The 24,317-nt window shown below is 37.5% G+C and overlaps 1 protein-coding gene across 6 annotated transcripts in view; it reads left to right on the top strand.

The window, feature by feature from the left end:
- slc12a2.L (solute carrier family 12 member 2 L homeolog) overlaps window positions 1-12,777 on the top strand; it is a 63,297-nt gene extending 50,520 nt beyond the window's left edge. For 4 of the 6 annotated variants that reach the window (XM_018246808.2, XM_018246889.2, XM_041580947.1 and 1 more), the window contains exons 22-28: window positions 2,316-2,363; window positions 3,123-3,245; window positions 4,331-4,442; window positions 7,901-7,987; window positions 10,669-10,804; window positions 11,136-11,203; window positions 12,017-12,777. In XM_018246808.2, the coding sequence (XP_018102297.1) occupies window positions 2,316-2,363; window positions 3,123-3,245; window positions 4,331-4,442; window positions 7,901-7,987; window positions 10,669-10,804; window positions 11,136-11,203; window positions 12,017-12,152 (710 nt within the window). In that variant the 3' untranslated portion in view covers window positions 12,153-12,777. 6 annotated transcript variants of the gene reach the window in all.
- The last annotated feature ends 11,540 nt before the right edge of the window (window positions 12,778-24,317 follow it).

Genomic DNA, 24,317 nt, shown 5'->3' with positions numbered 1-24,317 from the left:
TCTTGGCCACAGAAATGTCTAATATTTCCACTGCAGACAGCTGACATTCATATTGTGGGAGTGGTACAACAGCAGGACATTCAACAATGGAGTCTGTGGATTATAGAATTTGTTCATCCTTTTTATAACGTCTGCTGCAGAGAGAAGATTAATGCAGGGCATACTGAAGGCTGCTTCCATTATCATCCAGTTCAACATAAAGTATATAAATCTAGCACTGCAGAGCTGTATTAATGCACCGTTGCCTGAAAAGCACAAATGGCACCCCATGCAGGCATTTCTTGCTGGTTAAAAAAGACCAGTCAAAACATATTCACACATTGAAGTTGTTTATTTTTATTCTCCATGCTGCTTGTACTTTTGCTCCAGCTTTCTTTCTATTGTAGGAAGTATGCAGTGAACACACCCTGCATTTTCTAAAAATAGGAGAAAAAAAACTAATACTGTAATAGTATTTAGAATTTGAGGTTCTATTCTATAACTGATTTTCAAACTGTATAATTGTCAACATATTTTTTTTATCTGACTGTCTTGTAGGCAGTCACACTGGGCATTCTAATCGGCACTTTTCTAGTGGGACTAACTGTAGGTTGCATTCCATTGACCGTAACTATAAAATGCCTTAGTTCTGTGCTCAATCAGAATTCCAACCGTGATATAATCTTAAAGAGAGAGATGAATTTTCTTCTGAAAGCTGACTCTATAATAAAGGGTTCCATTTACAGTCCTGTTTGACTGGTCACACCCCCGCAGATGGCAGTCCGTGACCCCTTCTGCCTTATGTAACAGTACTGGGATTGTTGCAAGCCAGCCTAAGGCAATGGGGCTTAGACAGAACTGAAACTGCTGAATGAGCCAATAACACTTCATAAATCTTACAATCACGTTTCCTGTAGTCAAAAACAAATTTAAATAAATTGCAGTATAAATAAATAAGATATCACAATAGTAGAATTTTAGGAACTAAGGAAAAAAAGGAAATAGTCATTTGTGGCATGTGCAATAGTTTGTTTATGCATCGGAATGGAGGACCTGATGTGCATCCCCATGCACTGGTTACACAATTAAATGGTGAAGAGAGAGAGGGAATGTGGGGAGAGCAGTAACATCTAGTAAGTGCTGAATGGAAAGTGAAAGTAATTGCCTTCTCCGCAGTGGCAGTCAATATTTGATTGACAGCTGAGATTTTTAAATAAGTTTACAACGGCTATGAAAGCTTTAATAAAAAAAGAATTTGGGTTTCATGTTTAAAGGGATCCTGTCATCATTCTCAAAAGAGCAAACTGATTTTTTTATATTCAATTTTGAAATCTGACATGGGGCTAGACATTTTGCTTTGTGGCAGGCTGCTGTTTTTCCTTCTCAATGTAACTGAATGTGTCTCAGTGAGACATGGGTTTTTACTATTGAGTGTTGTTCTTAGATCTACCAGGCAGCTGTTATCTTGTGTTAGGGAGCTGCTATCTGGTTACCTTCCCATTGTTCTTTTGTTTGGCTGCTGGGGGGAAAAAGGGAGGGGGTGATATCACTCTAAAGGTGGCCATACACGGGCCGATAAAAGCTGCCGACAGACCAAGTCGGCAGCTTATTGGCCCGTGTATGGGGGCCCCCGACGGGCTTCCCCGATCGAGATCTGGCCGAAAGTCGGCCAGATCTCGATCGGATGGGGTTAAAAATCCCGTCGGATCGCGGCCGCATCTGTTCGTTGATGCGGTCCCGCGATCCGACCGCCCGTTTGGCGAACGCTAGGATCCGATCGTTGGGCCCTAGGGCCCACGATCGGATCAGCCCGATATTGCCCACCTCAAGGTGGGCATATCGGAGGGAGATCCGCTCGTTTGGCGACATCGCCAAACGAGCGGATCTATCCGTGTATGGCCACCTTAACTTGCAGTACAGCAGTAAAGAGTGATTGAAGTTTATCAGAGCACAAGTCACATGACTATTAACTGATTATTAACTGATTAATTTTGAAAAAAATTTTTTCCCCATGACAGTATCCCTTTAATTTGAAAAGGAATTTTGTTATACAGCTTTTTATGTTGGTCTGACAGGTCCACTTTAAACTAGTGTGTATATTCTAAAGAGATTCCCATGTGTATGTATAATTTTGCACATATTCCATATCCTGTTTTTATTTTCCACCTTTGCTTATTTATATCATCTTGTTTCCACAACTTCACAGGAAGCTTTTTTTTTTTTTTCACTGACAGATTTAATCGGATTATTTTCTTTTTTTATGATTTAGTCGTGGGTGTTTCATAACTAAGCACGATTAACATTACTTTTCATTTTTCTTTTAAAACATAATCCAGACGAGGAAGACGATGGCAAGACACCAACACAACCACTGTTGAAAAAAGGCAGGCATCATTACATTTTTATTTACAGTAGAGCCCTCTTTGTCTTTCATTCTTTTTTTTTTTTCCTCCCACTATCGTCTTTTAATCCTTCTGTTTGCTCCCTGTGTGGGTTTGTTTTGCTTCAATTCTTGATCAAAAGATTTCTTAAAATATACATTTTCCAGTCTATGAAAACATTCTGAAAATCGTAATGTGACTTTGTTTTGCAGGGGAATGACATTAGTTCTTTTGCTTTGTGGTTTTGTTGTAACAATTCTAATGGCTTCTTGATCTCTCTTGGTCTCCCAGAAGACGTGTTTAGATCTAAGTACACCGTGATAGGTTTTTGTGCACAGCTTGTTGAAACTTGAAAGCATACATAGGGGTCTAAGCACACTTATTTCTGCACGGATGGGTAACCTTTTTTAATATAAGGAAGTCCCTGTTCTTTATCTCCATTTTTATTAAATAGGTGTCATTAAAAGCTGCATTCAGTGAGTGAGTTTTCTTTTGAAAAAAATGATCCATGAGGTATATGCAACTTTTTGTTCTGGGATAGCGTGACATTTTTTAAACAAAGGTAATGGGGCAGAAAAGTATTTAAAGGCATATAGTGAGAATTGTGTTCAAACCTCTTTACTTGGAAACCTTCATTTCTGACCAAAAAAACGTATCTCTCAACTTCTCTTTCTACTTCTTTTTCACTAATTATAGATATTGGGTAATGCCATCAGAATTGCAATTGGCTCTTTGATTTTTTTGCCTGTTTTTTTCCTGCAGGTTCCAAAGGTCAAGGTATTTCACTGGACACTGCCGACCAAAGGCTTTTGGATGCTAGCTTGCAGTTTCAAAAGAAGCAAGGCAAAAGCACCATTGATGTCTGGTGGCTTTTTGATGATGGAGGTGAGCTTATACATGAGGGACCAGTTTAAGCATTAATATCCTTGACCTAAAACCGCATATTTGTGGTTGCTATAAAAGTTAATGTCACCATATTTCTATGAATCTTTTATTTGTTTATTGGTTAAAAACCTCTCCGTTCTGCAGTTTGGTCTCTTGTTTAACTGCTCATCAAGAATTCTGAAGCCTTTCTTTATAAATTTGTTGCAAATGGAAAAAGATGTCTTATGAATGTGTAATGGGGCCACTCGTGGCTGTTTGGCCCCGTCAATGTGTAAGGTGTATGCACGGCCTTTGCTGCAAGAATTAATCATGTTAATAATAAATGCGATGAACTCAAACACTTTTATTTTTATAACAGCATCTTGCATGGAAACGACTTACAGTTCTGACCGGGGCTCTGGTTGCTGACAAAGATCTTAATCACTCAGAATGCTGTGGTGTGAGAGTAACAAGCACTGAGTGATTGAGCACCAGAATTAGGGAAATGAGTGTTCAGGTAAGCGGAGAGCCTAATGAAGAAGCTTGGGCATTGGGCATGGATGGGAGAAGGCTGTGGTGTGAGAGTAACAAGCACTCCCATCCATGCCCAATGCCCAAGCTTCTTCCTTAGGCTCTCCGCTTACCTGAACACTCATTTCCCTAATTCTGGTGCTCAATCACTCAGTGCTTGTTACTCTCACACCACAGCATTCTCCCATCAATGTCCAAGCTTCTTCCTTAGGCTCTCCGCTTACCTAAACCTGAACACTCCTTTCCCTAATTCTGGTGCTCAATCACCTTAGGGCTCTAGCCCAAACTATTACTCCATGTCGGAACAACAGACTGTCCATGCTCGCTATCCCTATCTAACTTTCACTCGGTCTGGTGTTGCTTCTAGATGTTACAGGCCAAAATAGCAAGTGCCCCAGCAAGGCATTGTCTTGTATAGGCTCTCAGGTGGACCTAGCGCCACCTGCTGGCTAAACTACAGTATAGCATAACTATTTATATTATAAAAATAAATTCTTTATTTTTACCCCTTTACACATGTGCTTATTTTTATTACTTTCATTTATTTATTTGGTTTTATCTCTTAAATTTTGCAGGTTTAACACTGTTGATTCCATATTTGATTACTACAAAGAAGAAGTGGAGAGACTGTAAGATCCGAGTATTTATTGGTGGCAAAATCAATAGGATAGATCACGATAGGAGAGCGTAAGTGCTTTTGCTATTCACTGCATTAAATTTTAATACTAGAGTGTCTGAGGATTCATTTTACTTATTACAGACCAGGTACAAAGTAATAGTGTATATGGTTAACACATTACCAGCCTCATATCATTTTCACATTGTGGGCCAGGTTCATTTGGAGGCAAAAAAAAACTTTTTGTCCTAATTTATTTCTAGATTTTCTCATAGACTTGACTGCCTCTATTATTCTTAAAACTAAATCTGTAGGTTGTCAATGACTTGCAGAGCACATAGCAAGATACATACATCTATTCATAATCTACATGTTTGCAACAAGTAATGTTGTTCATCCAGTGTTGCTCTTGAGGATGGAGCTATGCTGTAGAACACGAGTGCCCCAGCTACATTAAGGGGCAGATTTATCAAGGGTTGAATTTCGAAGTGAAAAAACATCAAAATTCGACCGTCTAATAGGTGTAGTACGATAGTCGAAGTTGAAGGGTTTTCCTTAAAATTAAAATCGTTCGATCGCACGGTGAAATCATTCGAATCGTTCGATTCATACGATTTTACAAAAAATCCTTTGACTTCTCAAAACTTTTTCCCCATAGGCTAAACAGCAATTCGGCAGGTTTAAAGTGGCGAAGTGTCAAAGTCGAAGTTTTTTAAAGAGACAGTACTTAGTTTTTCTAATGGTCGAATTTGTGAAGTTTTTTCAATTCAATTCAATTCAAATTGAATTTTGGCCTATTCGATGGTCGAAGTACCCAAAAATTACTTCATTCACTTCGACCCTTAGTAAATGAGCCCCTTAATGTAAGAAGAGGTAGGAAGCAACACAAGCATGAAAAAAATTCCTGGGATTGCCAAATAAAGGATATGAATGCCTTTTCAGTTGCTTTATGTGGACTGGCAGCCTACAGGAGGCTCTATTTGGCCATAAACCTGGGTTTTATGCACCCAAACTTACTTTTAAGACAGGAATTCAAAAATAAGCACCAGCTTTGAGGCCTCCGGGAGCAACACCGAAGGGGTTGGTGTTGCTCACAAGCTAATGGTTGGGGACCACTGCTGTAGAAGGTGTCTGTATAAAAAATGGAGTTGTACTATTAATATATTTATTTACAGACTTTTGTTTAAAAGAAGTACATGAACTCATCATAAAGCACACTGGCAACCCACTTATTGAAACTAATCAGTGAACCCTGCAACTGATTAGTGGGTTTTAACTTAGTCCAAATCCTCTAAAGAACAACCTTTCATCAAATAGATATACAGAATATTGTATTGGGACTTCTGATCTTCCATGTTGTCTCTTTTCCTTAGTCACTGACTGTGAAAGAGAGAGGTATACTAATAGGGCTATACTTGCAAAAAGTAACCTGTTTCAGGGAAGCTAGAGTGGACAGGGCTCTTCTCAGGAGCTAAAAGGGGAAAGTGATGGTTTATGTATCCTTCCTTATTGCATACTCTTCCACAATAGAATGCATATGCTCCAGTAACAAGGGTTGACTCATCGCCGCAAATAAAAGTAAAATACTAAGCAACCCCTGATTTATCACTCATGAATGGGAATACAATTGTTGAGCAATAAAACAGAAACACCTACTCTAAGATGGTTGAAATATTGAAAAAACTCAAGAGATTAGGGTGTATTTTGTAAAGTTGTGTTTCTACTGATATGGCAGAGCAAGTGCCTAAATGGAGTTCTGTATGAGAACATGGAGGTTTATAATCAAACTTTTCAGTATCTTAGGATAAAGCTAGCAACATATAATTGACTCTTTTTTTTTTTGTCATCTGCTTTTAATGTGGGAACTGTTGATTTCTATTCATGGCTTGTGATGTGAGAGAATTAAGTTGCTGATGACCGAATATCTTACATCAAGCTTAGAGCTAATTATTAGCCACTTCTTACCAGCCAAGGGAAAAAACATCAAAGATAAAAATGTGTAATTAAATCAGAGCCAACAAATGATGTGTGCCACAATTTAGCACCATAAGAGGATTTTATCCCTTGTGTTCATATTCATTTTATAAAGGAACATAATTGGGCAGCTTCAAATCACTGCACTAAATGTAGGAAGGGAAGCCCAGAAATCTGATTTCTTTAGATGTAAAGTGAAATGAAATATTGGTGCATAGCTTATTTTCTACTCCTCCTTTTTTCATTTTTACACATACATTGGTGATACATTCTGTTTGCCTTGTATTTTTTTGACAATGACAGCAGAGTAGTACTGTTTATCAGGGATGCTGCTTTGTTTAGTTCCATTAAGTTTTGCTATAATGTTGAATCAATGTAATGAAAACTTACAAGTACTTTGTGAAATTAATTGTCAGTCTTGTTGTCAACATGGTGAAGATGGGAAGTGACTTAATTGCTATGCCGTGGTATTAATAGAAAGGTGTGGACATTATCACTTCTAGGACATTTATTACAGGCCCTGTTAGGAGGCAGCTGTGTTGAGCTAAGCACACATAGTAGACTAGAATAAATCCTATTCCTTATTGTTCTGTAGACAATATGTATGCTGTCAGTGGGACAATTAGAAGTTTACAAGGCAGCAAGCAATATAGTTCAGTAGGGACTAAAGATAGCAATCCCTTTATGGGTAGTTCACCTTTAGATTAAATTTTAGTATGATGTAGACACTGATAAGCTGAGACGATGTGCAAATTCTTTTTTGATTTTTTTGGGTTTTTAGTTATAGTTTTAAAGTATTTTAGTTATATTTCTTTTTGTTCAACTGCTATCCAGTTTGAGTGAGCTGGAATAAGTATAGGAGGGGAACTGAATGGTGACATAAGTAATAAAAAGTAACAACAATAATACAATTGTAGCTTCACAGAGCAATTGTTTTTTGGCTACCTGGTTCAGTGACCCCCATTTGAAAGCTGGAAAGAGGTAGAGGAGAAAAGCAAATAACTCAAAAACGAAATAAATAATGACTGCCAATTTCAAAGTTGCTAGGACTAGGAAATTCTATAACATACTAGAACTTAACTCAAGGGTGAACCACCCCTTTAAGCAAGATGCAGTATTATTTAGTTATAGGAGCCCTAAACTTGATTTTGTTCCTCTCTTTTCAGGCTGTATATTCATTGAGGTGTATACGTCAACTCTTACCAGCAAGCAAATAAAGTCCCCTGTGTTTTCACTTAGCTCTGTCCCCAGAGTGTCCATGCCTGCTGGGTATCATGACCAGCTAGCTTTTACAGCACTTGTGTTTTAATAACATGCTGATTATCCAGAACATCAGAGGGTGTAGTTCTGTACATCAATTGAAAGTAAAAAAAAGTTCTTGGTGCACCCTTCAATGTATTCTTCCAGATACAAGTTATCAGTGATTTAAGCAGTAGATAAATATGTTAAACAATATGTGAACACTTTTTGTAGGGTGCTGAGGTAAATGTCTGTATCTTGTAAAAAGTTTGTGAAATTTCTACCAAAAATGATAACTTCCTAATTTGTTTTGCAGAATGGCAACCTTACTCAGCAAGTTTAGAATTGACTTCTCTGACATCATGGTCCTTGGAGATATCAACACAAAACCAAAGAAAGAGAAGTAAGGATATTTCATAGACTAAGTAGTAGGTTTTTTGAGGGGTTGAGTATTAATAAGGTTTATAAATGTTTGGGGGAACTGGAGCAAAAATATTATTTTGAATACGATTAAAGGTGCAATATGTTTAATCTGCGTTGGTATGCCATTGGTTCTCTATATTCCATATTCCTTCTCACTTTCTAAAAGCCTCCTCAAAATCTTAGCAATGTCTGTCTGGTTATTTTTACAGTATGTGAACTCGCTGTAGACAGAACCTAATGGGCTGAAAATACCAAATAAACCTTCAGTTTTATCAATATAAAGTCATATTCAAGTGTGTATACAGAACATCTCTGATGTTATTTGCAGTTATATTAACAGATTTTCTAATATGCTTATAATCGGGTATTTTACATAGTAAGCATCTTCTGAACATCTTACCTTTTCTATATAAACAGATTTTTAAGGGGTGGTAAACACCTGAAAAATAGCACAACAAATTGGAGTTGTGTTGAAAATGCACCCTTTATCTTGAAAAAAACTTCTATATATTCCTAATTTTGCCATTATAAAGGACTTATGTAAAATAGTTTTATTTTTATACTTACCCCTCCTTTCCCTCTATAAACTGGGTAATTTATTAAGAGGTGATAATGAGTTCCATATAAAAAAAATCCTAGGCTTTAAGATAAGGAGCAGATCATTCAAAACAAGGAAGTGGTTTGTATAGTAACCAGAATTTGTTTAAAACAATAGCCAAAAAGTGTATTCAGTGTAAGCCCTATTCATTGGTGTTGAAAAAGAATGTATACGGCCCTTTATTAGAAATGCAAATGTGTAGAGTATGAATGATCTATGCAGGCAGTAAGCTCTAAAGGATGCCATAGATGTAATAAATTGCGACCATTGGTCGCAGGAGAGATCGTTCATTTTCAATACAGATGTGTTAGAGCTGAATTGTCTGATATACAAGTAGAAATAATAGAATTCTAACTGTACTTGACGATTCAGCACTAACATAGGCCAATGTTCGGGTGCCTTCAAAGGTGCCCAATCCAAATTTTCAGGCCAACCCGATCGACGAGCTGACCGATATCCAAGTCTTCCCACCCACCACACGCTCTGAATATCGTACGAAAATTCACTTTTTTTATGATATCGGTGCATCTAACTTCCCCTTTAGGCTCATAGTTTCAACAAATACAATTTCCAGTGCGTTTTTTACACCACTGCCTGCCATTGAACAGCAGTCAATGAAAAGCTGTTTAGAGCTTGCTCTCCCAGCTCGGTGAGTTAAATTGCATAAGAAATTTGTGAATCTTACCATTGTACTAACAAAACAGATTCTCTACGCATTTTCTAAGCATTTTCTAATTTTAAAATAAGCTCTGGAGTATATACTTTTTTAAAAATAGGCACAGAGGAGCTTTTACCTGCCGCAAAATGAATGCAATATGCATTATTATAAATACAAATTATAAAATTAAAGGTTCCCATCAATAAACCTACTTCAAACTAACATTGTCTGTAATGATAGGGAATTTTTACACTACCAGTGATGTTTGCCTCTAATATTAAACAACGAACAGCCTGCTGGCAACATTCACTGATTCTTTGCCATATTGCAGGTGCCTAGCCAGCCTGCAAGCGATAGGTATTTTTTATGCCCACTCAAAATGTCCATTTTCTATCCCTTGAGATGTAATAATTTGCCCAAGTAGGTAACAGGAACCACACTATCCTGCAGGATATCTTCCATTTATAGAACTTTTTTGTGTGCAGATAATATTGTCATTTTGAATTTAATGGGGACTGCCATAGTAGTTGCCTAGCCCAAGGAATTCACAATAAAGGGCAGCAAAAAGTATAATCCATCCTTTCATACAATATGTATAAATGCTAGATTTTTGAGGGGTAAACACTAGATAACCTTAAATGAATAAATCGATAAAATAATAATAATAATTACTAAAACAGAGCAATAGTTCTGGTACATTAAAAACAATCCTTAAAAAAGAAGGCAATATATTGGAAGGAAAGCGTGACACATGACCATGAGTATAAAGTGCTTATCTTTTATAATCACAGTTAATGAGCTGTTGGTAGTGAAGCACATTAATTCTTTAATTCCTGATTTTGGACAGTCTTGGATTTAGCGCTCCACTAATCTTCTCTTGAGTCTTTCCCATTACTTGCTAAGTATTTCCAGGATCTATCATTGATTGCCAGGGATTATAACAAAATGAAGCAACAAGAGGTTTGTTTCTGGACAGTGATTTCGCATATTGCAGCTGTGTCATGTAAAACTAATTATCAAGTTAATGGCATCTTCAATCTCCTTTCTCCAGTCTTTACATTTAAATTATATTTACAGTACAACCTCTCCAATGTCAAGCTAAATAATGAAGTGATTCAGCTTTCTGCCCTCCAGTTCTTACTGAACTAAAACTCCCACTGGTAGTAGATTAACATATTTGGTTAGTGACCGTATATAGCAGTTGATTAAGGCCAATATCAAACTTGGCTTTTTTTTTTCTCCAAAACTGAAAACTGTACTGTACATGCCTTTTGCCAGTGACTTCAATGGCATCACCTTGTCACATTACACACAGGATAATTGGAGGAAGTCAAGGCATGATTGTGATAAATACATTAAGTGTTGGAAATCTGCATCTAAGACATCCTTTATCTCTATCATTTAGTGTGGCAGCCTTTGAAGAGATGATTGAACCATTTAGACTTCGCGAGGATGAAAAAGAACAAGAAGTTGCAGACAAAATGAAAGAAGAAGAGCCCTGGAGAATTACAGATAATGAGTTAGAACTTTATAAAACAAAAGTATGTTTATCCATTCTTTCCGTTAATAATTATAATATTTTCTATACATTATCTGTTTCACTGCATTCATTTAGACTAGGGACACAGATTTATTTTAATGTACTGTGATGATTATGTGTAACGTGCAAAGCTTGCGCCAAAGCTGTGCAATAAATGTAACAGATTGGTACTACACTGCACAACGCTTTTATCATTTAAGTTTTGTTTCGAAAACAGTACAGTGTTGTTAAAGCTTCTTGAGAATAATGATAATACAATTTAATTCTTGCTTTTGTTTAATATAATGTTAAGCTAATACTTTTTACTCTGCTCATCTTTCACCTTGCATTAGACACACCGCCAGATTCGACTGAACGAGTTGTTGAAAGAGCACTCCAGCACAGCAAATGTCATTGTCATGTAAGTTCAAATCAATATCGCGCACAATATTTTCTTTAAATGAGTGACTAACTAGATCATTTGGTTATCCCTTCCAAGAGACATCTCATCGTCTTTTTTTCTAGCTACTGTGTTTTGCTTTTTTATTTTAACATTGTTATAAGGTATACTAAACCTGGTATGCATCCTAAAAAATATGGCTTTTAAGTAAAAAAAACTAACTAGTAAAGATATCACATATGCACATAATGTACAGAACTAAAAGCCACAGCATCCAATCTGTGATTTGTGGATTACCATCATCGTTTCAATAACAGTGTCTCTTTCTGGCCATATTTTAAAGGAAAAAGTAACTAATAAGAAAAGTAAGACACTGGGTCAATTAATTTACAACTCCCGTGATCCAGGGGTGTAACTACAGAGAAAGCAGAACCTGCAGCAAGGGGGCTAGGAGGCCCAAATAAAGAGCAATTTCGATATATATTTGTAAAACAGGACAACCTCTGTATATGTTGGGGCCCTAAAATCAATTTGCTGTAGGGTCCAGTAACATGTAGTTACACCACTGCTGGGATCCTATGACTAATTGTTGGGAGTTGTGAATAGTAACCAACTACATGGTTGCATGTTAATCATCTCTTATAGGTTATTTGAGATAGTTATGAAACTGAGGGCATGAACCAAAAGGTATTTTTTTTGTGTGAATAGGAGATTGGTCTCTAGGCAAACAACTGGCAGCTGAGCATCAGTGCTATTATTATTTTTCATAAAACGATATTCTCACAGTATACCCTAGCCTATAGAAAGTTCATCGTGTTTTTTTCTTGTTTGTAGGAGCCTTCCAGTTGCAAGAAAAGGTGCAGTCTCTAGTGCCCTTTATATGGCTTGGATAGAGGCTCTCTCTAAAGACCTTCCACCAATCCTTCTTGTCCGTGGGAATCATCAGAGTGTCCTTACATTCTACTCCTAAGTATTCCCAGCCACATATCCCGAGGAAACGGTACGCCAGCAACTGGAGTGCAGGTGTCATCATATTCTCTGCACCTTTGATTGGCAGAACTTGACTTTTTTTTTTCTATGATTCCATAAACTTGAAAGCACACGAAAGAATATTACTGTATTTCCATGGTCTGGAAATCAGCAGTTGTACTGCTTCTGTTACATAGCAGGTGGATCTTGGCTTCATAAGGGAGATTCCTATGTTTGGGACTGTAATACATGGAAATTTGTTTCTCTGCTACTTGAACAGCAGCAATAAAAGCTTGATTGTTTTTATTGACCAGTGAAAGGATTCTAGATTTGTAAAGCCTTTAGCCTCGAGGTGCCTTTATTAAAATTAACCAAATTTCACCCATTCCCCTTTTTATACACTTGTATAGATTGTACAATCTGCCTTTAACTAGGACTTTAGATCAAAAACCTTCAGTTTCTAGACTCTTCCATCCTGACGATAACTTATGCTGCTTTTCCGTCTTCCATCAAGCTATTCATACCTATTATATGTCATAAATGTTTGTTTTATGTCTGTGAGATAAATGCACAGGGTTGAACAATGGACAAGTCGGTTATTTCAATAATAAAAACAAAACCAATAATCGGTCCGGTGTATTTGGAAGGTTAACTTTAACCCCAGTGTTGAGAAACTAACTCCGTAGCATTGTTTTTCTTTTATATGACTTGTATATGCAAGTGCCCTGAGAAACTATTATAGCAAGAAAAAAATATTTAGTGCCCATATAGTTTATATAAAAAGCTGAAGAAGGCAGTGAGGTTCATTGTAATCGTTTCTAATAAAGATTTTTTTTTCTCCTGCAATTATAATAGCTAGGAGATGCACGTTTCATGTTACTGGCTGATATAAATTCCTTTCTAAAAATATAGAAATCTAATAAGGTCTGGCTAGAAGCCAAGCCTTTGTTACAAGCCAGTTGTGAATTTACAGGTGTCTGTTAATGCCGTAAAATGCAGCTATGAAGTAAACCTTGGCACAGACAATGTAAAACAGACAAAGTTCAATTAAGGTCTATGGTTAAAACAGCCCCAGATTTCTTAAAGCTTCATTTCAGTACATAGAATGTAATAAACTGGGCAGGCGAGTGCTTCCAATTATCCTATTGATGAAGAAGAGTCTCTAGATAAAGCCAATTAAATACATTAAAAATATATATATCTATAGTGAATAAACGACCCCCTCTTGTAAAATATAAGGCTATTATAAGTTACAGAGGAGTTCCATGACACATAAAAAAGAGTATTTGTATACAGGTCATGGAACTCCGAGGTGATTTCTAATATCCTCATATTTTGCAACAGGGGTACTTTATTTATTATAATACACAAGTTTCAGTGAGTCATGTGACAGAAATTATAGTGATAACCGATGACATCACTAAGTACCTGTTTATAAAGATCTACAGGATATTCATGGCCCTTGTGAATCTATATATATATATATATATATATATATATATATATATATATATATATATATATATATATATATATATATATATATATATATATATATATATATATATACATACACACACACAGCGTCCCCCCAATACTTAGAGAGAGGCACAGCTCACATGACTGAGTGTCTTTCTTGACCAGTCCATTAGTTGTATGTGTTCGCTGGTTTTCTTCTTCTCAGATAAAATACTTTAATATAGTTGGAACTGTTTTTAAATTGAGGCCAAATCTGCTGCATCAGTCGGTGTTGTGAATGCTCAGTTCTGTGCTAACTGATTTTACAGAAATTTCATGTAAGTGGCTTTAAATTATTGTAGTGCTGGTGTTTGTGAATTATGGGGGCTTTACGTAAAAGGTGTTCAATTTCCTCACTGAAGGACTGATATATTGCCCTTGGGAAGACAAAATTGGGGTTATGTAATAAAAGGCACTAAGTTTGCCCTGGGGCAGTAACTCATAGCAACCAATCAGCAGGTAGCATTTACTAGTCACCTGTTTAAATGCAAGAATCTTATTGGTTGCTGTGGGTTACTGCTCCTGGGCAAACTTAGTGCCTTATATTACATATGGGGGAATGTGTCTTGAAGTTGCCTATAAATGGAATTGTGACATGTATGCCTTTATAGTGCTGTGTAACGAGTGATGGTTAACCATGCTCCTCCATCTTTGCTGCTTTTTATTCTCTCCGACTTGATTGTGCATCCACCTGGAACACTTGTACAGAGTTTATCAAGATGAGAACACTGTATATGTTATTTATTCCTAATAGCTGTGGGGCAGAATTCTGTACTTCTGGTGGGGAATGTTCAAGTGTTTGTTTTTATCTCTAAAGAAAATGAATGAAGAATGAACATACAGTATGTGGGGGGGGGGATCCATTACGTGTTCAGTCATTTATGGACAGAGAAATCGTGCAAACGATATGTAACAGAAGAAGTTCTTTTAAACTGGCATATAAACTTTTGACTTAAAAAAACTGTCTTATCAGTAAAATTTATTAACTAAATGCAAATACTGTTTCTTGTGCACAAAGAGCATCTCTTTTCTGTTTATATGTTGAATCTCTTGATTTTCCTTGGCAGGGACATCAGCTATAGATGTGTTTGTCGGAAAAAGGATACAGGTATGGGGGCTGTCATCCAGAATGCTCGGGGCCTAGGGTCTTCCGAATAAGGGATTTTTTTGTCATTTGGATCTCCATCCCTAAATTCAACTAAAAAAATATTTTAAACATTAAACCCAATAGGATTGTTTTTCCAATAAGTGTTAAATATATATTAGTTGAGATCAAGTACAAGGTACAGTTTTATTATTATTATTATTATTATTATACAGATAACCAAAATATTTTTTAAAAATTGTGATTATTTGATTAAAATTGAGTCTATGGCCTTATTTGGAGCTCTCTGGATAATGGGTGTCCAGATAACGTATCCAATACCTGTATTGTATAATTATGATGAACATGTACTGTATAAAAGCAGCGGTATATTCTGTATATACATCAAACATAAAAATTGTGCCCTATACAGGGGGGAGAAGAGGGCCCTCATCTTAAGAAATGGAACCGTTCATTTATAATCAAGAACATGGTAAAGTAATGCTCCTTGTGTGTTTAAGGACTTAAGTGTGACTGCTGTTGCTCTGTTGTATAAATGGAATGCAAATGTTCAGATCAGTACAGGGCCTCTGGCATCCAAAGACTTCTGCTAAAGCCGGGTGTAAGTCCTGTACCAAATAACCCGGCTGGACCCAAAATTCAGCAACTTTGATGCAAAAAATCTGAATTTAATAGGAGTCGGTAGATGTGCTGATGTTAACATCTGGTTTTCACTGTATGCACTAAGTAAGATTACTGAAACTGTACCCTGTACTCATTGTGTTTGCCTTATTAAAAGGGCAGGGGCTACTGTGTGTAGATTACATTCCTGCTTTGCATATTCATTACTTGTAGCTGTTGTATTGTTTGTCTAGGCAGAGCTATATCTCAACATTATCAATAGAAAGCAATTAAAGCTACTTACAGTATGGCCCAACTAGGGGTGTTCCATGCATGGGAATGCCTCAGCTGATGCCAGTAATAGAGCAGCTTCTGCTTGGATTTGTTCCTGAAAATGTTTGCCTACAAAATGGAATTCTCTGTTCCTTAAGAAACATTTTAAACATGACTTATAAAAAAGGAAACTTTATTAAAAAAACAGGAAATCTAGGTTGGGGGAAAGATTTTATTCTTGGAAACAAAATAAATCCATAATTTCTTGTTCCTTCAACTGCATCAAAAGTGATCCCTGCACTCTGTGGGGCTATGTATATCTATGTGTATCTAAGTGCTGTTTGTTTAATTCAAGAGAACCATTACCTGAGACTCATCATAGGTTGCCATCATTATTCTTTGTTTGCACTAACACTGCTTACTAAACAACCTGGTATATTATATACAGTGCTACGCAATATGTTGGCGCTATATAAATACATGTTAATAATAATAATTATAAAGTATTTCATATCTATTCAGAACTTGAGACATACAGTATATGTGCTGCCATGCAGTGGACTGGAGGAACCATTCTTGCTTGCTACCTTTATTTCCTTTAAGGCAGCCACCTTGATCTTATGGTGACAAAAGCAGAAAATACAGATACAGCCATACTGTAAGGGTTCCCCAGTCTGCTGAAAAGGAGCATGTGACATTCCATATCCTAATTTCACAGAGATACTGTTAGGGCAGAGACAGACAATCGGATACGGGGAGATTAGTTGCCCGATGGCTAGAATATAAATCGCCGGTGGGATGGCACTCGGAGTGATTTGTTTTCCAAGTCGACAAAGTTTCCTTGTGAGGCAACTTGGGGCGACTTCGGAAAACTAAGCGCTCAGAGTGCCATGCTGCCGGCGATTTACATTTTAGCCGACGGGAAGGAATGGGAAAGCAGTTCGGGGAGATTATTTGCCCGAAGAAGAGGAGATTTGTTGCCATGTGATTAATCTCCCCGAATCTGACCGTATGTCTCTGATCTTATTGTGTTAAGCATAAAAGTAATTTACATTCTAGTGTTAGTGTCGCTTGAATGGGTTGCCATGCAAATTTCAGGAGGTGTCATTTAATTTGATCAATATACTTCTATGCCACCTACACTCCCCCCACATCTTGCACAGATCTAACATGTATATCTTCATTTAAATTCTTTCCCTATTTAACCTCACTAAATCGGTTACTGCCATTTACTTCATTTTGTCCAACTGTGGCCGGTGAGTTTTTGTATTCAACAAACTGTTCAGGCGCACAGGTACTATTGGTTTAATTCCTGTCCTGAAGGACGTATCTCAAACTGTGCTTGTCAATGCAAACTTATGGTACAGCCATTATTATTGTTTATTTATATAATGCCAACGCATTCCACAGCACTTTCCAGAGATTATGGGGCCCATTTATAGAGGAAAAAAAAGTTTGAATTTCGAATGGTCGAATATGGCTACTTCGACCATCGAATGGGCTACTTCGACCTTCGACTACGACCTTCGACTTCGAATCGAACGATTCGAACTAAAAGTTGTTCGACTATTCGACCATTCGATAGTCGAAGTACTGTCTCTTTAAAAAATTCTTCGACCCCCTACTTCGCCACCTAAAACCTACCGAAGGAATATCCTTCGATCAATGGATTAAAATCCTTCGAATCGTTCGATTCGAAGGATTTAATCATTCGATCGAACGATTATTCCTTCGATCGTAGGAATATCGCAAAATCCTTCGACTTCAATATTCGAAGGATTTTACTTAGACGGCCGAATATCGATATATCGATATAACCCTCGATATTCGACCCTAGGTAAATGTGCCCCTATATGTCATTCACATCAGTGACCAAGATTTGCCATAATTTAAAGATTTTCCATTCTTTTTCATATCACTTAGGGTCAGATTTATCAAAATGTGAGATTGCAGTTTACCATAGAAAAATTCACCCAAGTTCTATTCCTATGGGATTTTTAGAAGTATATTTATCAATGGGTGAAAGTTAGAGTTCAACGTGAAAGGCAAGAAATCACTGGCGCAACTTGGGTTACTTTTAGCAGGGATAACCCTAGCTCATTTATTGCGGATGCAACGTTTTGGGGCGTAACCCCTTTGTCAAGCATGTATGTGATTTCTTGCCTTTCACGTTGAATTTGATTTTACCAACGCCTCCTTCACTGAGCACCTGGGACTCGTACAGATCGGGAAGGCCAGGGTGTGCGAGGGTAATTCACCATTTGAGGGTAATAGAGTTCACCATTTGAAAAATATACTTTTCTGTGGTAAACTCTAATCTCACATTTTGATAAATCGGACGCTTCGGGGGTTATTTATCAAAGGTCAAGGTTGTAAAGTTTTTCTCGGTTAAACTCACAACTCGAATGTTTTCTTATTTATGAAAAACTGCAAATGTAAAAAGCTTGAATCAGTGTAATTGGGGTTAAAACCCCGAATACTTGTATTGATCGAGTTTTCATCAAACAAAAAACTGAAATCACTCACATTTATCGAGTATTAGAGCGAAACTCACTGGGAAAAAAACCCCAACATCATGAAGGCTACAAATATCAAGGGACCTCTGCCATTGACATCTACATGATTTCAACAGGTTTTAGCAGTAGTATTTTTAGATTCAAGCTATTAACAGATTCGGGGGAATATAAATCTTAAAACATGAAAAATTTGAGTTTATTTTTTACCCAAAAATTTGAGTTTTTACTGAAAACTCCACATCAATAGCAGTGAACATCTGTCTTGTTAACTGACAAACTTTGCAGTCTAAATGTTTCAATGGGGGAGCTATTTAGGCTGCCAATTTGATTCCACCAGACTTTATTGGCCTATGTATGGGAATAAATCTATTAATACCCTTACCAAAACTTTAATTTTTAACTTTAATTTCCACATGCAATTTCCTTCAGGGAGTTAGGACCCAGATGAGTGTAAGTGCTCACTGCTGATTCTGAGCTGCACTGAGCTCTAATACCCACAGGAAATGAATGTGTTTTAATCCCTTAGAAATGTTCCTGACCGTGAAGAGCATTTTTAACTATCATAAATGTCTTGATTAAAAACACAAAACAACTGCTTTGAAATCTTAATGGATTAGACCGTTGCTTCTACAGCCCCATAGTGTGAATGAGCTGCTACTGATGTGACACACAGTATTCTTTGTGTATGTGTGTAAATGCTCATCAAGTGGTTAATCTTATATCTAATACTGTTTACTGATAGGGATGTAGCGAATGGCGGAAAAAATGTTCACGAACATATTCGCGAACTTGCGTCAAAAATGCGAACGTCGCGAACCCCATAGACTTCAATGGGAAGGCGAATTTTAAAAGCTAGAAAAGACATTTCTGGCCAGAAAAATGATTTTAAAGTTGTTTAAAGGGTGCAACGACCTGGACAGTGGCATGCCAGAGGGGGATCAAGGGCAAAAATGTATCTGAAAAATACATTGTTGACACAGCGCTGCGTTTTGTGCTGTAAAGGGCAGAAATCACACTACGTCACTCAGGTGATGTTTCTGGACACGGAATGTGAAAAAGCTCACACAGCTAGGTGGCACTTGGTTAAAGACTGGGCAAACAATGCCTGCAAGGGCAACGTATACAGTAGTGGGTACGGAATATATTATTGCTGCTGTAAAAACATCACTCAGGTGATGTTTACGTACACGGAATTATTATTGTTATTTAGACAGAATGTGAAAAAGCTCACACAGCTAAGTGGCACTTGCATACCTCCCAACTGTCCCTCTTTTGACCACTCAACCCCCTGTCCCTCTTTTGTACTGGAAAGTCCCTCTGTTCTCTGAACTGAACAGCCAGAAAAAAAACAGTTTCTAACTTAATTAGCTTTTGGCAGAGAGCTCAGAACAGCTAACAGGTGCAAATAAGATACTTTGTAACAATTTTGACTCAGGTTGGTGCTGGTAGTGGTGAACTACTAGGAGTAGCAGCACACCAGTCCCACTCCCCAACACAGCTAGACTAATAGCACTGGGCTCTTACAGTAGCAAAGTAAAAAAAACAAAAAAGAAAATAAAAGCAGTCCTTACAAGGACTATTGGGTTATTACAGCAGTCAGCAGATGAGATCAGAAGCAGTGCCCACAGCAGCTACATACAGAGCACTGCAGTAGAAGGTAGATTACTAGTCAGCAAAGCTACCTAACCTAAAATGTCCCTCAAATCCCTGCAGAGTTCTGTCCCTACAATACAGAGCAGTATCAAGTAGATTACTAGCCAGCAAAGTTACTATCAACTGTCCCTCAAATCACTAACCAGCTCTCTCCCTACACTAGCTCTTCCAAGCACACACAGGCAGAATGAAAAAACGCTGCAGGGCTTCAGTTTATATATGGAAGGGGAGTGGTCCAGGGGGTGTGGGGGTGGTCCAGGAGGGAGAGCTTCCTGATTGGCTGCCATGTATCTGCTGCTCTGGGGTGAGAGGTCAAAAATAAGCGCCAGCTAAGGCGAACCCAAATTGGCGAACGTCGCGCGACGTTCGCGAACATTCGGCGGACGCGAACGGTCGATGTTCTCGCGAATTAGTTTGCGGGCGAACAGTCCGCGACATCCCTATTTACTGAATGAAATCCTCCAGCAAGGGTTTGAGCAGCAATTACCCTACTTGTAAATTGTATCTGCCTCAGCACCTACAACGTTTTAGCCAGGTGAAAGCTTATTTTTTTATTGGGAAAAATTCTGTATAGTGCAACTGTCATACTTCCTAAAGTAACCAGTATATAGGTTATATGGCTGTAGAGGTGTCACACTCACTTTGATAGCCAGGAGGAAGCGTCTATTCAGGAATGGGAATATGTAAACAAGAAACCAAATGATATGTGTATAACTTATATATAATGTGTTGGAATATCTATCTATCTATATATATATATATATATATATATATATATATATATATATATATATATATATATATATATATATATATATATATATATATATATTCCTTCTTGGAACCTTCGTCAGGGAAAGAAAACTCCTGTTTTCTTTCCCTGACGAAGGTTCCAAGAAGGAACCGAAACGTTGGATCGCAATAAACCTTTTTGGTTTCACCTTATTGAACTATTGTAATTTCTTTTCCTGTGAGTGCCGTCACCTTTGGATGGATTTTATCGCTTGTATTTAGGCTGGCACCCAGGTTGTTATTTACCTTATGGTGTGCGCTCCACGAACGGACTATATATATATATATATATGATCAGTTGTCTATAGATATATTTACATTGGGATAATTGTACCCACATACCTTTATGCTGAGCACTTTCACAAACTACATCTCCAAATCGTCTAACAGCGTAAGATCTAAATGTAACATCTGTTCCATTATGTGCTTCACAGTGACACACTTAAATTATCACAAGTTAATCTTTTTTTTTTTTTGTAGGAAAATATTCCCACAAGCATTTTGTTTTTCATTTCATTAGATGTCGGTAGGTGTAACATGTAGCTACTTATTTATGAATTGTTTTTATAAGTTGTTCTCTTTTATGTTTGGGATTTTTAGAACTATCCTTAATTGCGTTTCTAAAAAATTGTTTTTATATATGCATTCCTACATTGGACACTATTAAAAACAATATGGAAAAAATAAAACAAATTAAACCATGGTGCTCGTTATTTGTTTTGATATGCACATGGGCAAGGACATGTTTTTGTTTGAGGATTATTTACAAATACAGTAACAGTTTCTTAAGCTAAATGTATTATTTGTTTCAGTGTGCTGTGGCTAAACTCGTACAACAAGCTAAACTGAGGGCGAACTATTGTGAAAATTAAAATGTAATATAAGCTTCTTCATACTGAAATAATACACTTTCTAAATACAATCAATTTAAAATTCTGCATTGTTTCTGAAATAAACAAGTTTATCTTCACTATTCCTCTATCAGCATCTGTTTCTCTTCATTCTTTCTTCATGCAGGAGTTGGGTGTCAGATGAATGATCCAGTATATCTTATAGGGGGGCTCCTTTCCTAGAAGATGTATTAGAGCTCACTCAAATAACTGATTCAAGCACAAACAAAATCTAACAAAATAGCTGCCTTTTGCACAAATTCTGCATGTAGAGAGACATGATGTCTGGGGATTAGGGATGTAGCGAACGGCCGATTTGATGTTCGCGAACACCGGCAAAAATACGAACGTTCGCGAACAGTTCGCGAACTTCGTACACCCGCTAAAATCGTTCGATTCGAACGATTTTCATTCGAATAGAATCGAATCGAACGATCGAATGCATTCGAAGCATTCGATCGAATGCTTACAATCGTTCGAACGAATGGAAATCGTTCGATTTTTAGCGGTCGAAGGAATTCGAATGGTCGAATGATTTGTATTCGAATCGAACGCGAACTCAAAATGCGAACGTCGCGCGACGTTCGCGAACATTCGGCGAACGGTCGCCGGCGAACAGTTCGCTACATCCCTACTGGGGATTATTATAGAGTGAGCTCTGTTACATCTTCTAGGCAAAAGGAGCCTTCCTATAAGATATATTGGATCATTCATCCTGAATGAAAAGAGAATGAGGAGAAACAGATGCTGAGAGAGGGAACGTTTGCATTATATTTTGTGCACATCTGGTTGCAAAGCCAATATATTCTATTTAAAAGGCTGGATTTACTTATACAGTTTGGAAATCATACCTTGAAGAAGTCTGGTGTCAGAAATAAGGTGTCCGTGGTTTATCAGTGTAATTGGTTAGTAAAATGTAAGTTGTACCTGTTAATGTGAAATAATTGAAGGCAGAAGTTATTCCCTATTATAAATAATGTGTATTAGGAATATATATATATATATATATATATATTGTACAGAACAGGCTTTATGGAAAATATTCCCTAATTACAGGTAACAGATTTCCTTCATTTCTGGATTCTGAAGTCAACTATGGAGAATTTCACGCTTATCTCTCCTGAAGTGAGGATGGCAAGACGCCCTAAAAGTCATGTTTTAGTGTAGTATTCCTCAACCAGTGGAGCAACCCCTTGGATGTTGCTCTCAGTGGCTTCAAAGCAGGTGCTTGTTTTTGAATTACAGACTTGGAGACAAGTTTTAATTGTATAAAAAACAGGTCTACTGCCAAGTAGAGCCTCCTGTAGTCTGACGGTTCACAAAGGGACTACCACCGTCCTTATCTGGCATCTCCAGGAACATTTATTTTTTCCCCAACTCTTTTTACATTTGAATGTGGCTCTGCTTAAAAAAGGTTTGGGACCCCTGTTTTAGGAAGTTTTAGTGCTCATTTCACTAGACACAGTGTAGGGTGATAGTCACTAGCCAACTCTATGCCGAATATGGTCAAAAATATCCAGGCACCCGCCTTTCCAACATTTAAACCAAGGGAATTATTCATGAAGTGGTTCTACATTTTGTTCCTGTAACAGTCTCTGATCTTCTCAGAAGGTTTTCCATTTTATTCTGGAACATTGAAGGTGAGTTTTTTTCAGCCCTGGTTTTTTTCAGCCTTGGTTTGCAGCCAGAATTCCAATTCATCCCATAGGTTTTCAGTTGGTTAAAGTCTGGGCTCTGCAGGACAGTCAAGTCAAGTACTTCCCATATGATTTCAGCAAACCCACCCACCACGCATTGTACAAGGTGGCATTATTGTGCTGAAACTGTTGCCACAAAGTAAGAAGCAAGGACTTGTCAATAATGTAGTTGTACATTGAAGTCTTTAAGGTTAGCTTTCAATGGAACTAGCAGCCCTAGCCTAAATCTTAGGAGACATTCCCAGGCCATTATTCTCCCAGGCAATTGCAAATGGAGTGCTACAGGGAAGATGACGGATAGCATTACCCTCATCTAGAACAAGAAAGCAGCTGTCATTTAATGAGTGGGTTTTCATGATTTGAACATTTTAACAATAGCTAGGCCCTTTAAGCTTCATAAACATCCAAACATTTTGTGTGAAAACACATTTTGCGGTAATTCTGACCTGGGCACACAGTTTTTAAAATTGTGCACCCAATTTTAAAATGTGAGTACAAAAAAATGTATTTGCGCCGTGAAAGAATTACTGGGAATATTGCCTGAAGCTGCTGCCACCTTCAAGCCAGATGATGGCTCCAGGGTTCCTACAGAGCCCTACATCAAAAGTCACACATTTTGGTCCTCTAGGTTCATGTTAATCCATATCGTTAAATAATTGGAAATGATGCGGATCGCATCGGAGCTCACCGTTCCCTTAAGCCATGAATGCCCATACTAATCCAGGACTGGAATGTAAGATGTGTAACTAGATATTATTGGGCCACAAAGAAAATAATTTTTCCGGCCCCCAAAATGTCTAGAGGACAATTGGTTTTACCAATATTTTTTGAAATTGTATATGAATTAGGGCCTCATTTGGCCCCTATACCTCCTGGGCCCCCTGCAGCCACAGGGTCTGCTTTGTCTGTAGTTACACCACTGCTGTCTGCATTGTCTTAACAATTTAGACACCGTCGTGGGTTTTTTAAAACTTTCGATTCAAATAAACTAGTAATTCGACTGGGGGTTATTTATAAAAAAATGGATATCTAAAAAGAATTTTAGCAACTCAAACTCAAATCGAATTAGACGAGTTTAATGTCAGGAAGGCTAGTCACATGTCCAAATTGAGGACTGGACCT

The sequence above is a fragment of the Xenopus laevis genome, chromosome 1L (assembly GCF_017654675.1).
Source record: "Xenopus laevis strain J_2021 chromosome 1L, Xenopus_laevis_v10.1, whole genome shotgun sequence".
NCBI classification, from domain to species: domain Eukaryota; kingdom Metazoa; phylum Chordata; class Amphibia; order Anura; family Pipidae; genus Xenopus; species Xenopus laevis.
This window is presented reverse-complemented; position numbering and strand designations above follow the sequence as displayed.